The sequence below is a fragment of the Aethalodelphis obliquidens genome, unplaced genomic scaffold (genome assembly GCF_003676395.1).
Source record: "Aethalodelphis obliquidens isolate GAN/ISIS:26980383/991018 unplaced genomic scaffold, ASM367639v1 scaffold81, whole genome shotgun sequence".
In the NCBI taxonomy this organism is placed as follows: Eukaryota; Metazoa; Chordata; class Mammalia; order Artiodactyla; family Delphinidae; genus Aethalodelphis; species Aethalodelphis obliquidens.
Genome location: NW_020838025.1, coordinates 4,293,778 through 4,309,927, shown reverse-complemented (window position 1 = coordinate 4,309,927; position 16,150 = coordinate 4,293,778). Strand labels below are relative to the sequence as shown.

Genomic DNA, 16,150 nt, shown 5'->3' with positions numbered 1-16,150 from the left:
TGGGGTCTCTCTCAACATCTGGGCATATTTAGCATATCATAAGCCTGATATGCTAGAGCTTCATCATGCCATAGCTTGTGTCCCTGGATAAGATGGAGAATGTCTCTCTTCCCTTTACATTATATTCTTTTGGGGGAGAGTTGTTAAAAGTTGTGCTTCTGGGGTTCCAATGTTGTGCTGCATTTTTAGGCTTTTAGACTTGTCACTTTTTTTGAATTGAGTTGGGCTGGGATGGGGATACAATCTGAGCAACAGTCCTTATGCTGGATTTGGAATCATCTTTCCCCCAAAGACCTGTGCTCTGTCGCTGCCTGGGCTCTTGTTGTTTGGTTCCTTCTCATAAAATACATTGTTTCCCAGAAGGATTAATTCCATGTGCCCCCACCCTAACCCACATACACATGTGTCTACCTGCCAGCCACACCACACATGTCTGGGCCCCAGCAGTGGAAACCTTCTAGGCTTAATGAGATTTTCCACTTGTCCACTTTTGCACATCTTATTGTTCCCAGTTGAAATACTTTCTTACCCTATAGCGATCTTCTTTAAGAAGTCGTTCCTCAAGAACCCAGCAAGTCTAGTTATTCCTTGTGCCCTGGTTTTGTGCTATGTCAAAGTGGTTTATAATGATTGTTCTGCATTAACTACTCCCTGTTGTATCTGAGTTCCTACCTTGAGACACTTCTTACTTCAATCACTATGCACACAGTTACTACATCAGTCTTCCTAAGACAGTGCTTTGATAATGCTGCCAATCTTCAATAGCTCCCATTTTCTATAGGAAAAAAATTTAAACTGCTTAGCCTGGCATTCAAGGACTTCCACAACCTGCCCCACCTACATTCCCAATCTGGTTTCCCATTCATCCCCTAGTGGAACCCCCCTCTAGCACAGCAGTCCTGCAACGACCCCTCTCCTGGCTTTTGCTTACGTTCTCTTTTCTTCTTCACTGTTTAAAATCTTAACCATCCATGACATGCACACATTCAAACATTATTTGCTCTGTGTCAGTAATTAATAAATAAAAATAATATAGGTAAAGCCCTTAATAGCACCTTGTATATAGTAGGCACTCGATAGATAGTAGCTGATATTGTTTGTTCTCATTTCATTCTCATTGTTATTTCAAGAAGTCCATGGTCACCTGGACTACAAGGAAGAATGACAGTCCTTAACCTTGCCAGTCTCAGCTAAAAGCAGAAGAGTCTGACATAGTAATAACCGATTACAGTGTTATATAATGACTAGGTAGGAGGTCAGTGCTGAGTGCCTCAGGGGCATAGTGCAGGAAGGGCTGAAGATAGACTTCACTGAACAAACAGTGAATTGGCCTTGAAGAGTAAGTAGAAAGGTTTATATTTTTCTTTATAAAAGTTTTGCACCTTTCATTTTAGATTTATTCTAGGAAGTATTGGTAAAGGATACATTTTTTTAAATACATTTTTCAATTGTTGGTGAAAGATAATTATTGATTTTTGTAAAATGAGCTTATATCCAGCAACCTTGCTGTACTCAGAGTTTGTCAGTAGATGGGCATATACTGAGGCTCAAGGTCTAGTGGAAGTCTACTCGTCCACGATCTTGGACCTAGTTGGTTCTAACCAGTTTATGTCATGTCCTCAACAGCTATGTCATTCTTTTAAAGGTTGTGCCCTGCCCCCTTCCTATCTCACTAAGATATATAAGACTTGTTTTAGTCACTTTGAGTTGAAATCAAATATTATGAAATGTTTTCAGACTTTCACTGCATCCTTAAATTAGGAAACAATTTTTGATCGTGTGCTTCATTCAAACTATTGGATATGAGAAACTATGGGCATACACATTTATTGAGAACTTCCTATTCAACTATTTCTTGAATTCATACCTGATGTATTTCATAACTGCAATACCTGGGCTAAATAATCCAAAATGATTGATGTTTATTCATTCTGAGGCTTTATTTAAAAAATATGACCAAATTTTCCATTGGCACTCCCAATACTCTTCCCAAATCATCCAAAGCCCAGATGCTATAATAATCTTCCTAACACCTTCTTACTGAGACTCCCCTTGATTCCCTGTGGTGTGTGTTCCCTTTGCTGTAATGAATAATACATGAAACTTTTTCAATTCCTGGTGTAATCTTGACCTTAAAGGCTTTGTTTGGTGGGATCTAAAAGACGTATCAACCAATGGCAAAGGATTACTTTTTATTTTGGTCCTGATTTTGAAATGGAACTGTGGGGCCCCTGTGGGGCTCTCCTGGGTACAAATCCTTTCTGTGTCTCTGGTTTCTTGTTTGTAGCAAATAGGCTTCATTCAGACTCCTTGACCTTCCCTGAATTCCAAAGGGCAGATTCAAACAGTTGCTAATCAGGGAAGGGACAGAAACAAGGGAGGAGCAGTCAAGAAACAATAGTGCAGCCCTGGGAATATACATAACAATATCCTTGAGTTCTTCTGCAGGAACTAAGGCCCCTACCCTGGTGGAGGATGGTAACTTCAAGCTGAGCACCTCACCACCAACCAACCAGAAGAAAGCTGCACACCCTGCATCCCTCATGCTAAATTTTGCCTATAAAGACTTTTATAGGCAAAACCACCAGGGGTTTCAGGGTTTTAGAGCACAAGCCACCCATCCTCCTTGTATTGGCGCCTTTACAGTAAATGCTGCATTTTCCTTCACTACAGTCCAGTGTCAGTAAATTGGTTTACTGCCCACAGGTGAGCAGACCCAAGCTTGGTTCCGTAACAATTTGAACAAATTAACAATAAAAATAAATAAATATTCTTTAAGATAGGAGAAATTTGAACACTGGATATTTTGGTATTAAGCAATAATTTATTTTTCAAGGTGGGATAATGGTATTGTGGTCAGTTTTCTTCTCCCCAAAGAAAAGTTATGTTTTAGAGATACATGCTTAAAAATCCATAGATGAAGTGATATGTCTGGTATTTGCTTCCTTGGGGAAGAAGTGGTTGGAGCTGTACTATAGACAATTAAGATTGCCAAAATACCAGTAATTGTTAAAGGTCGTTAATGAGTTAGGTAATTATTCTGTTCTTGTATATGTCGAAGTTTTCCAAAGGTCTTTTTAAAAAAGACTCCTTTAGGAGAGCGCAATATTCCAAGTTCAAAGAAAAGGCCATAGCATGCACCCAGAAAGAGTGAAGCATTCCGGTTTGGAAGGCGGGGGCTTTCTCTTTTATCTCCCACACCTGAATCAAGGCTGTCAAACAGGTGTTCCTAAGTGTCTCGGGGAGATAAAAGTCTGAACTACATGAAATTGTATGTAGAACCCAGGTGTGCCAGAAGCTTTAATTAGCAGGCTCCTCTACTATCCCATCAGCTGCTGTTTGTTCTCTGCCTATCTCACTCCATCCCAAGAGTCTCCGCGCACATCCAAGATGGTGGGTCAGGACCGTGAAACAGGTCAGCTCTCCCTCCCAGAGCGCGCGCAGGGGCCGGGATACGCAGGCGCATTCCAGCTTCCCTCACGACCTTGGCGGATCGCGCCTGCGCGGTGGGAAGCAGCTCGCGGCTCCGGCTCTACCTTGGGCCGGCTGCAGTCTGAGTCTGAGGGCGGCCGAAGTGGTTTGCTCGTTTAAGATGAGGCTTCTGCTACTTCTCCTGGTGGCGACGTCAGCGGTGGTCCGGAGCGATGCCTCGGCCAACCTGGGTGGCGTGCCTGGCAAGAGATTAAAGATGCAGTACGCCACGGGGCCGCTGCTCAAGTTCCAGATTTGGTGAGTATGTGCGCCGGCGCCCCGCCGCCCCGCCGCGCCTTCGCTCGGCGCCTCTCACTACGCGAGGCCGCGGATTCGCGGCCTAGAGAGCTGAACCTTCCCTGTCCCGGAAGAACGGTGCCAGCAGCTTTCCGCTGCCTACCTTCTCCGGGGCTCTTCCCGGGGATGGCCAGGCCGCCTTCTTTGCCTCCAGACACAACCGCTCACTTCGTTTTTGGTTCCTGTAATGGAGGGAATGGGGAAGGAGGGCACGAGAAGGTTAAATACTGAAAGGCGAAGACGCGGGGACACTTGTCAGTATGGAGTACGGGTCGGCGGCGTCACGCCATGGCCACCCGGCTGCCTGCGGAGGTGGGCATGAGTCGGCGCAGGGGCGGCGGAGGAGCTCCAGCGTTTGTTTTCCGGTTAACTTCCTCTCGGCTTTCGCGGGGTACGCCAGGCGGCCTCACTGCCCCGCTAGGCGAAGGTCACCTCGGGTCGTTGAAGGAGACCCGCGAGGGACAGACGCCTTTTTCTCCAGGATCCGCCGGGGTGACTGTTGGGTGAGAGCGTAGGGATTCTGACAGCTGATAAGCTTGGACGGGGAGGCTGATTCTCCGTTTGCAATTTCTAGTGTTTTTGTAAAGGAGCACGTTGCTCTTCTGACAACCTTTCGCTCCCAGACAACTGCATCTTCTCCCCCACTCCCCTTACTCCCGTGAGTTCTGCCTTTTAAATCTCTTGGGCATTCAGAGAAATAGAAAAAACCCACCCTTTTCCCCCCACACCCGGCATTTTTCGACAATGTTCTGTAAGTGATTTTGTTGTTACCTAGTTAAGTATTAGAAGCAGAGCAGTAATGCATGTGATAAGGTAAGTGGTGTCGGGGAAGGTTTGAAAGGCTCAGATTAAAAACAAACAAAATTGTAAAGTTGTGGAAATTAGAATCCCGTATCTCAAAAGGTGACGTTTTTTCAGAATAGGATGGTTGGATTAGTAAGTCTTCAGAGTCCTGATACTTTGGAACATTGGTGTTGCCCATAATGCATTTAAAATCAGCTTTTTCAAACTTCGTGTATTAATATAAGTGTACTAAAGTTTAGATTTTCCACTTATCCAACTAGTTTTTTTGCTTTATCTTTAAAGACTAAGCAAATCTTTATTATTAAATCAATTTAAGTGCTGTTTAAAGAGAGTCAGAAAATAAGATGGTAAGTCTTTATTTTTGGAGTGAAAACTAAAAACCTTGCAACTTCCTTCTGATTAAAAAAAGCTCTCTGTAGTGTTTACTGTGTGCTTGGCATATATCATCATATCATTTTTCATATATGATACTGTAAGGGGGAGTTATGGCTTGATTATTCTGACTTTTTTCTCCATATTTATTTTTTTCCATTAGATAGTGGCAGTCGTCTTACTAACATATAAATATTGTTAAGGATTAAGTGTGATACTTTGGATTTAAGTAGTTAAAAAAAAGACTGCATTTTCCAAGTTATGTAATTTTTCTATTTTGTATGTCTTGGTTTCACTTGGGCTTTTCCAAAATACTCTTCTTTTACAGTTGCTTGTATTGGAATACTTGTCACAATAATTTAACAAATGTACCTTATAAAGTTTTGAAAATGTGTAAACAAATGTAGGGGGAAGGGCATTTAGTCCTTCAAATTAAACTTTTAAAAAAGTCTAAGTACTTCAGTTAAACTTTTGATACTTAATTTTTGTTTCCTTTCCTTTTTTTTCTTTAAGTAGAGAATTACAAAAGTCTGTTAAGTATTTTCTTTTGCAGTCATCCTGAGCATGTTACATACAAAAATCCTTTCCTTTTGTTTTTTAATCTGTATATGGGAAATAACTATTAATATGCCCTATGCCATACCCATTACAGGTAAATTTAGCTTGTTTGTTACTTTTTCCCCCAGAGATTAATGTGTATATAGGAAAGTGAATATTTGGTTTCTGATTTTGGTAGAGTTTCTTGGGCATTTATTTGCAAGTTTGCTTGGGAAAGGAGAGGAAGCGAAGACAATTGAGGGTAAATATGTGAAAATTCTTTTAATTCCGTTTGAAATCGGAGTGCTATAAAATGCAACTTTTCATTAATTACCAGTGTTAACAAAGGAGAAAACAGTTTTTTTTTTTTTTTTGAGAAAACAGTTTTTACCGTCCTTTCCATTGCTTTTGTCCCTTATTATTTTATATATATTATGAGTACTCTTTCTTTAACTTTAGCTCAATATATCATCTGTTAATTGTGGCACTTTTGTAATTGCTAATAGAAAAAAATAACCCAACACATAAATGGAGTTGAAGGGAGAGAGATCAAGCATGCAAAATAGCTTAAAACAAACTTTCCTATTTTGTGTTGATGTATTTTCTCAGTAAATCCTCATTCAGTACCTGCTTGTGCCAAGGGCTAAAGATACCTTGGTGAACAAGACAAATGTGGCTCCTCTGGAAGCCTACAGAGAGGCACAGACTTACTTTATGTACCTGAGTGTTTGATTTATTACATCCGTTGATTGAGCAATTGAATTAGATAAGTTTGATGACATTGATTGCATATTTGGGGAAAAAAATTTGTACTGCTTATTTGGACGTTTAAGTATTAAACATAAAAAAAAGGAAGTTCTCTAATCAGAGCTTAAAATAAAGTTCTCTCGTCACATTTTCCTTTCTTGTGATTTTTTTGTGTAAATGTATTCTGACAGGTACTGTTTGGCATGTTTGTATGCATGCTTTTTTCCTCCCATACATGTGAATTAACATGTCATCAGATTTACAGCATTTTATCAGTTGTTGGAGTTTAAAGAGATTACTATCTACAGCTCTTTATGGTTAACACTTATTTGAACATTTGACAGTTGATTTACTAAGAATAGTGGGTTGAAGTTAATATATCAAAACATAAGCAGAATACAGCAGAATTTTCCAGTTTTTGTTAATTTAAGAATCCACTGCTATAATTTTAGGACAACCAACTTCTAAATGGAGTTTTAAGAGGTAAATGAAGCAACTACTAGAAGAACAGATTTTAATTGAAATTTATACCAACTTAGCCTTTGCTTTGATGGTATGGAGGCAAGAAAATAAAGACCTAAGTCTGATTTGGGTGTTGATACTGATCAAGATTAGTAAAATGCTGAACTGAAGAAATCTGAGAAATTGGGAGTTATAGAGATCATGTTAGTTACTTAGACAACATTTGTATATTTAACAAATATTTGTGCACCGACTGTGTGAAGGTGCTTTGCTTGGTGCTGGGAATTCCATTCAGTGCTCTCATAGATGTTAAAGGCAAGCGTAGAAGGCGGTCGTTAATCCATGGACAACACATAAAATTACAGTTGTGTTAATTGCTGTAGGAAAGTAATGATATGAAAGAGACCTAGTCACAGGGTCAGGGAAGGTTTCCATGAGAAAATGAACTTTGAACTGAGGCTTGAAGGATAAAATGTATTTAGAGAGCACTGTTGGGCAATGGAAATAGCACGTTCAGTGACCTTACAGTAGGAGAGAACATAATTTTTTTTTTTCTATTATATCAATTGTACTCATTTTTCTGAATTTTATTTTTTTATACAGCAGGTTCTTATTAGTTATCCATTTTATACATATTAGTGTATACATGTCAATCCCAATCTCCCAATTCATCACACCACCACGCCCACCCCCCCCCACCCCCCCGGCCACTTTCCCCCGTTGGTGTCCATACGTTTGTTCTCTACATCTGTGTCTCTATTTCTGCCCTGCACACTGGTTCATCTGTACTATTTTTCTGGGTTCCACATATATGCATTAATATACGATATTTGTTTTTCTGACTGACTTCACTCTGTATGACAGTCTCTAGATCCATCCATGTCTCTACAAGTGACCCAATTTTGTTCCCTTTTATGGCTGAGTAATATTCCATTGTATATATGTACCACATCTTCTTTATCCATTCATCTGTCGATGGGCATTTAGGTTGCTTCCATGACCTGGCTATTGTAAATAGTGCTGCAGTGAACATTGGGGTGCATGTGTCTTTTTGAATTATGGTTTTCTCTGGGTATATGCCCAGCAGTGGGATTGCTGGGTCATATGGTAATTCTATTTTTAGTTTTTATGGAACCTCCATACTGTTGTCCATAGTGGCTGTATCAATTTACATTCCCACCAACAGTGCAAGAGGGTTCCCTTTTCTCCACACCCTCTCTAGCATTTGTTGTTTGTAAATTTTCTGATGATGCCCATTCTAACTGGTGTGAGGTGATACCTCACTGTAGTTTTGATTTTCATTTCTTTAATAGTTAGTGATGTTGAGCAGCTTTTCATGTGCTTCTTGGCCATCTGTATGTCTTCTTTGGAGACATGTCTATTTAGGTCTTCTGCCCATTTTTGGATTGGGTTGTTTGTTTTTTTAATATTGAACTGCATCAGCTGTTTATGTATTTTGGAGATTAATCCTTTGTCCTGTTGATTCGTTTGCAAATATTTTCTCCCATTCTGAGGGTTGTCTTTTCCTCTTGTTTGTAGTTTCCTTTGCTTGGCAGAAGCTTTTGTTTCATTAGGTCCCATTTGTTTATTTTTGTTTTTATTTCCATTACTCTAGGAGGTGGATCAAAAAAGATCTTGCTGTGATTTATGTTGAAGGGTGTTCTTCATATGTTTTCCTCTAAGAGGTTTATAGTGTCCAGTCTTACATTTAGGTCTCTAATCCATTTTGAGTTTATTTTTGTGTGTGGTGTTAGGGAGTGTTCTAACTTCATTCTTTGACATGTAGCTGTCCAGTTTTCCCAGCACCAAGAGACTGTCTTTTCTCCACTGTATATCCTTACCTCCTTTGTCATAGATTAGTTGACCATGTGGGTTTATCTCTGGGCTTTCTATCCTGTTCCATTGATCTATATTTCTGTTTTTGTGCCAGTACCATATTGTCTTGATTACTGTTCCTTTGTAGTATACTCTGAAGTCAGGGAGCCCGATTCCTACAGCTCCGTATTTTTCCCTCATGACTGCTTTGGCTATTTGGGGTCTTTTGTGTCTCCGTACAAATTTTAAGACTTTTTGTTCTAGTTCTGTAAAAAATTCCGTTGGTAATTTGATAGGGATTGCATTGAATCTGTAGGTTGCTTTGGGTAGTATAGTCATTTTCACAATATTGATTCTTCCAATCCAAGAAGGGAACATAATTTCTTGAGGCCAAGGCTGCTGACCTTAAAGACCAAAGAGAAGGTAGCACAGACCCTGGAAGGTCTGGATGGCTATGTTAAGGAAAAACCAGTAAGTATTGTGGAAAAGACATTGCAAGGAACACAAAAATAGATGTGGGGAGACCATTTTAGGGGACTCTTGGAGTTGCCCAGGCAAGAGACAATGGAGCTTGAAATAGAAGGGTGGTGGTAGGAGTAAAGGGACAGGTTTAAGAGATTTTTTTGCAGATAAATTTAGCAGTTCTTGGTGATTACATTATTTGAGGGGCCGGAGAGTTGGCATGCATTGAGAGGTGTCACAGGTGACTCCTGAGTTCTGGAGCGATGCTGTGCCATTCACTGTAGTGATAAACAAAGAAGACAATTTTTATGGGTTTTTTTGCAGGGCGGGGGGGTTGAGGGGACTGAAGGGGATGAATCCTGAATTTAAAAAAAATTTGCATAGGTTACAATGTTGTGTTAATTTCAAGTGTACAGCAAAGCGATTGTTATAGATATACTATATATATAGTATATATTTTTACTTATAGATATATGTAAGTATATATAGTATATATATATTTTTTCAGATTCGTTTCCATTATAGGTTATTACAAGATGTTAAGTGTAGTTTCCTGTGCTATATAGTAGGTCCCTGTTGTTTACCTGTTTTATGTATAGTAGTGTGTATATGTTAATCCTAAACTCTTAATTTATTCCCCCCACCCCTATCCTGTTTGGTAACCATAAGTTTGTTTTGCTTTGTTGCTGAGTTTTTAAAACTAAAAACACAGTAGCCAGGGGAAAATCCTACAAAGAAATTTTCATCTCCCCAAAATAGTCACAGTAACTGAAACTAAAAATTTAAATAACAGTTATTATATATCTCCAAACCTACAATATGATAGGTTGTAAGATACACCATTATTCTGTATACCACTCAGAAGGAAAAAACTGTGGCCATTTAAACTGTGACACACTAATGGTTATAAGATAAATCTTGGTTTTTAAAAAGATGCTAAATAGGAAGAATGTACTACTTGGAAACAGTGAAGTAAAGGAGTAGTAAGATAAGAAGTTGATTCAGATTGTAGAGTAGTACAGAGTGGTCTAGAGAACAAATAAAATGGTGGCTGCTGCACCTGCCACTATGTTAGATTTTTAAAGTTACATAGAATTTAGTCACCAATTTTGTTTGTTTGTTTTTTGTGGTACGCGGCCTCTCACTGTTGTGGCCTCTCCAGCTGCGGAGCACAGGCTCCGGACGCGCAGGCTCAGCGGCCATGGCTCACGGGCCCAGCCGCTCCATGGCATGGCATGTGGGATCTTCCCGAACCGGGACATGAACCCGTGTCCCCTGCATCGGCAGGCAGACTCTCAACCACTGCGCCACCAGGGAAGCCCTGTTTTGTTTTGTTTTGTTTTGTTTTTTACCATTTTAAGCAATAAATAGCTCAGGAGTTAACTGAATACCGTGCACAAAATAGTTGTTTCTTCTTAATAATGAATGAAGTACGTTAGTTCAAAGCTTTTAGATGTAAGTAAAATATGAATGGTTTAAGGTTTTATCTTCTCTTACAGAAAATGGGAACATTGTTTCCTTACAGTTTGCCATTAACGTAAGTGGTAGAGATCAAATTTAATATATTATTTGGAAATCTCATAAATAACCTCGTAGATTTTGAATGGTATAGGTACTGGGAAGGTGAGCATTTACTGGACTAGCAGTTTGGAGGCCTAGTTCTTAACTCCATCTGCCTTTTATCTTCTGAATGACTTTGGGGAAATATTTAATCTCTAGCTCTCAACTTGTTCATCTGTAAAATAAGGGTGTTGGTTGCATTCCAGTTACCTCTAATATTCTATTATTAGGTACTGTAAAGAAGCTTGAAGGGAAAAAGTAAAAGCATGCATGTATGTTTCATTTCCATCTTTGTCACTTAAGAGTGTAGTTGGAGTCCTCTGGTTCATTTGATTTTTGTCACCGTCCCTGCTTTTCAAAAAGGAAAATCATGTTTTCACATACTTTATCTTGATTGGGGTGTAGCTTGGGAGGGATAAGGAAGAAATCTTGGTCACAGATTTTAGCACGAAGTGCTCATAATCAAGCCCTTGTTTTGTTTTGTTTGTTTTAATTTTTATTGGAGTATAGTTGATTTACAGTGTTGTGTTATCAGGCCCTTGTTTTTTTGTTTTATTTTTGTGGTACGCGGGCCTCTCCTGTTGCGGCTGCGGACGCGCAGGCTCAGCGGCCATGGGTCCCCAGCCGCTCCGCGGCATGTGGGATCTTCCCGGACCGGGCACGGACGCAGGCGGACTCTCAACTACTGCACCACCAGGGAAGCCGAGGCCCTTGTTTTTAATGTCCCCTTTTTCATGCCACTTGTTTTCCTGTTTTGTCCAATTTTTAGGAAGATACGAATTTGTTTTTCACAGTAACATTTGAAGACCAGTTGTCTGGTGGGAGAGACAGACATGTAAACAATATAACAGTAAACCACTCTGTTCTGAGTGTTCTAAAGAAGTCTTAAAAACCCAGAGAGAAGAAGTATTACTTATTCAGGGAGAGTTGGAAGGCTTTGCAGAGGAGGAAATGAAATTTTGCAAGGGTATGGGGAACTCCACCAGGAGATACAGAGAATGAGCTTTACTAGCTAAAAGAAGAACACATGCAAATGAAGCCTGACTCAGCATAGAGGGGGAGGAGGAGACAGGAAATGAGGAGAACTGGAGTAAGCTAATCAGTTAAAAACACCTAGCACAGTGTACCTGCTACTACCATTTATCAAGTGCTCATTATCGTAACTTATTATTTGTATTGTCTTTAATGTTGTAATAAGACCTGCAGTAAATAAACCTTTGAAAGCTTTACTTATTGACTTTCAGCTTAAAAAAGTGAAAATAAGCTCTCTGGCTGTTGATGCCGAAAGCTCAGCTTCTGTGTACACTGGTGCGGAATTGAATCTCAGAGACAAAGTTTTGGGTGAAGTAGAAAAGGATAGCTTTATTGCTTTGCCAGGCAAAGGGGAACACAGCGGGCTCCTGCCTTGAAAAGCTATGTGTCCCAACCCAGGAGGATTTGAGGAGGAGTCTTACAGCAATAATTCAAGGGTGGGGTCGTGGACAAGGTTAGGGTGTGTGCAGGGTCTCTTAATCTTGATGAGCTTCTCTGGTCCCTTTAATCTTCCCTCAGGTGGTTTCTTGGCTGCTCCTCCCTTGATTAGCAACTGTTCATGGAGGCTGGAGTCTTGCCTATAAGAAATGGGGGACAAAAAGTCTTCCATGGCCTGGAGCCCCACAGGATCCTTCTCGGTTTCACTGTGAAAATAACATGTTAACTGTAAAAATAATTTTTAAAAAAGTATATGGAAGAAAGTGAAATATCCTTGTAACTCTTTAATAACATTTTGAAGAACCTCCTTCAATCCGACTCTTCGCGCAGAAACATAATGCTATATAATTTTATATTAGTGAGTTTATAGTTGTATGCTTTTTTTGAAATTTGCCTTCCCCTCATCACTTATCTTTTCATATCGGCAGCTACTGTTCTGTATCAACAGGCACAGTACTCCATAAGATGGGTATTCTTTAATTTATTTAAGCCACTGAATCTGTTTGTTTAATATTTATGTTTATAAGGCCAACTGGCCCGAGGCAGGGGAACACAATCAGTTTCACAGGTTGCATCAGACTGAAATTCTCCGGACCACCCAGTTCCAGAAACTGCCCTGGAGACATTCCGGACCACCCAGTTCCAGGAACTGACCTGGGGACTTTGCACCCGCCCCAGCCTTCCCGCCTTTCGAGGGGCAGGACTAACGGTCCCCCTGGATACCCGAAAAGACCACCAAATAAGGAATACCCTGCGCCCTCCCAGATTCACCACACCCCTTTCCCTTCTTCCCCTATAAAATCTTGCCCAACCCTTGCCCAGGTGCAACTTCTCTGGCCCCTTTCTCTCGGACCAGTGAACCAGTGAACCTTGCCCGGGAGCACTCCCTAATAAAGCTCACTTGAAGCTTTCCTCTGTTTCGCGGTGCCGTTTGTTAAGATCCGACCTTACAGTGTTGGTCCTAATTTTTCATAAAATTACTTTGTTAAGATGACTGTCCTCAGACATCATGTGTGCTTGTCCAATTATTTCCATAAACTAAATCCATAGAAGTAAAATATTATGATTACGTTAATGGGTATCACATTTAAAATTTTGACATAATTAAACTAGTTAATATTCCTACCAGAAGATCTTAAAGTGGGTTGGGTTTTTAAAATTCTCTAGTTTATTGCACTGTAATTAGAGAATGTGACATTTGCTGTTATGTTTTATTCCACGGACATACTGAGGCCTTAGGCCCAGGAGGCAGCCTCTCAACTCTGAGGAACTATTCTGAAGAAGGGAGGAGCCAGAATATATAGAAGTTTAAAAAAAAAAAACCTCCAGGTTATCGGAACAGCAAAAGATTACTGTTCATTAAAGAAAACCAGACATCTCAAGTTAATGAATTTAGTGCTTTTCTGTGTATGGGAAGATGCAAGAGTCTTTTTCCATCCTGAATCTCCTCAGGGTGCACAGCTGGGGGTGTCTGCAGTGGCTTGATGGTTGCAGCATCCTTTGTTTACTGATAGTTGGTGACATTCTTCGTCCACCTACTTATTAGACTTTCTTTGTGACCTAACATAGATGGTCAATTGTTGTAAATATTCTGTGGTCTCTCAGGGTGTTTTCTATAGGAAAAAACTGATGTATCTGTGGATTCCATTTATTGATGATACTATTCAGATCTTCTGTACTTTTTATTATTCATCTTCTAACACTGATTCAGTTTTCCACTGATCAATTTTCTTCTTCAGGGCCTTAAAATATTTTTTTAAATTCTGCTTTTGATTTTGAGGTTTCTTACAGTCCTTCCTTACCTCTTTTATCATCCTTTTCTTCCACTTCTTGCAGAATATTTTTGGGGGTTGGTTCTTGTTTTGAATCTTTTGTTCGATGTTTTTGCTCTTTCAATTTGTGACACTTTTTCCATAGTCCCTCGGGTTTGTTTTTTCGTTCCTGTTTCTCAAGCAAGACAAGGGAAACAACTTCGGATATTATCAATTGGTGAACTGTATCTTCTCCATTAGACTGTTACAGCTTACTCTCTCTTGTTCATTAGAATGTTGCCAGCATCAGAAAGGCATAGATTTTTGTCTGTTTTGCTTGCTGCCGTATATCTTTAGAGCCTAAAACAGTACCTGTCATCAGGCAATATTTATTGAAAAAGTGAGTACAATCTCGTGGTAGTCCACTGTGTTTGGTTCTGACATAACCTATCTTCTTCCTCCTCACTTCCCTTTAAAAATTCTTAACTGGAGTATAGATCAATGTTTTCTGATACTGTTCCTTTCAGGTGGATTTCTACTTGGTTGACCTCTGCTTCAGTTTGGTAGCTTTTAGGCATAGAATGTGATACATGTAAAACTTCAGTTTTGAACATACTCTTCACTCAGTAACCTTCTCGACCTGGCCTCCATCTCTGCGGATGGGGCTAAACTTCCAGAATTCATTGTGTTATTGTCAGTCATCTTCCTGCTGCTCTTATTGGCCAACACACCCTTACTGCTTATCCTGTTGGTGGTTTTCTTTCTTAGATCCCTGGGTTTTTTAATCGAGTTTATTGTAATGTCTGAAGTCAGTCTACAACCAACAGGTAAAAGTATAAGACAAACAGGAAAGCAGTAAAGCAGACAAGAGACATATCCAGTTTTGCCATTGAATTAGCATAGAACACAATATATTTTTTTTATCAGTCTAACAAATGATAAAAATGCACTGAGCATGAATTTTATGGTGTGTGAATTATATCTCAATTTTTAAAAATGTATTGAAAAGAATAAAAGTGTTTTAGGAAGGGGGACCCCTTCCTGAGAGTGGGCTCTTGTCTAACACTTGGAAATGAATTGTCCGAGGAGACACACATGCTGACAAAGCAAGAGACTTTATTTGGAAGGGGCGCCTGGGCGCAGAGCAGGAGGGTAAGGGAATCCAGGAGGACTGCTCTGCCACGTGACTCGCAGTCTCGGGTTTTATGGTGATGGGTTAGTTTCTGGGTTGTCTCTGGCCAGTCATTCTGACTCAGGGTCCTTCTGGTGGCGCGTGCAACTGCTCAGCCAAGATGGATTCCAGCGAGGAGGATTCTGGGAGGTGGACATGTGGCATCTCCTCTCTCTCTTTTTTTTTTTTTGTGGTACGTGGGCCTCTCACTGTTGTGTCCTCTCCTGTTGCAGAGAACAGGCTCTGGACGCGCAGGCTCAGCGGCCATGGCTCACGGGCCCAGCCGCTCCGCGGCATGTGGGATCTTCCCGGACTGGGGCACGAACCCGCGTCCCCTTGCATCGGCAGGCGGACTCTCCACCACTGAGCCACCAAGGAAGCCCCTCCTCTCTCTTTTTGACCTTTCCCGAATTCTTCCCTTTGGTGGTGGCTTGTTAGTTCGTGTTCCTTACCAGGATCTCCTGTCATAAAATAACTCATGCACATTGTTACTGTCTTTGCCTGGCCAGGGCGGGCGGTTTCAGTCAGTGTTTCCTCTAACAGAAGCATCAAATTATGTATGAAATATTTTAAGATGAGACAAAAATGCCTGCAAAATGCGGGTAAGTCACCATTTATTGAATGCTTTTATCAAGTCACTTTTACTGAGTGGCTGCCATACCTTATAAATCTGTTGATGAGAAATGCTTTCCAGAGTAAAGAGATAAAATTCCTTCCCCACAAAGAGCTGAGGAACTTACACAATTTATAAATTCTTTTTTTTTTTTTTTTTTCGGTACACGGACCTCTCACCGTTGTGGCCTCTCCCGTTGCGGAGCACAGGCTCCGGACGCGCAGGCTCAGCGGCCATGGCTCACAGGCCCAGCCGCTCTGCGGCATGTGGGATCTGCCCGGACCGGGGCACGAACCCGTGTCCCCTGCATCGGCAGGCGGACTCTCAACCACTGCGCCACCAGGGAAGCCCACAGTTTATAAATTCTTTGTGGAATAGTCTGCAGCAAAATATTTCCTGAAATGTTATGCCAAAGGTATAGGAAAACTAGAAACTAGTGATCTCAAGAATAAGACACAAAGAAGGAAGAGAATAAAAACAGATCATTAATTGAATTTTAGGTTTATCAAATCTTTGGAAAAAACTCTAAGGAAGCCTGAATTTTTTTTTTTTTTTTTTTAAATTTTGGCCGTACCACTTGGTATGTGGAATCTTAGTTCCCTGACCAGGGATCGAACC

The 16,150-nt window shown here is 40.6% G+C and overlaps 1 protein-coding gene across 1 annotated transcript in view; it reads left to right on the top strand.

Annotated features, from left to right (window-relative positions):
* Positions 1 to 3,500: 3,500 nt before the first annotated feature.
* SELENOT (selenoprotein T) overlaps positions 3,501 to 16,150 on the top strand; it is a 28,117-nt gene continuing 15,467 nt past the window's right edge. The window contains exon 1 of the mRNA XM_027092834.1: positions 3,501 to 3,729. Coding sequence (XP_026948635.1) covers positions 3,593 to 3,729 — 137 coding nt within the window. The 5' untranslated portion in view covers positions 3,501 to 3,592. The remainder of the gene's footprint in view (positions 3,730 to 16,150) is intronic.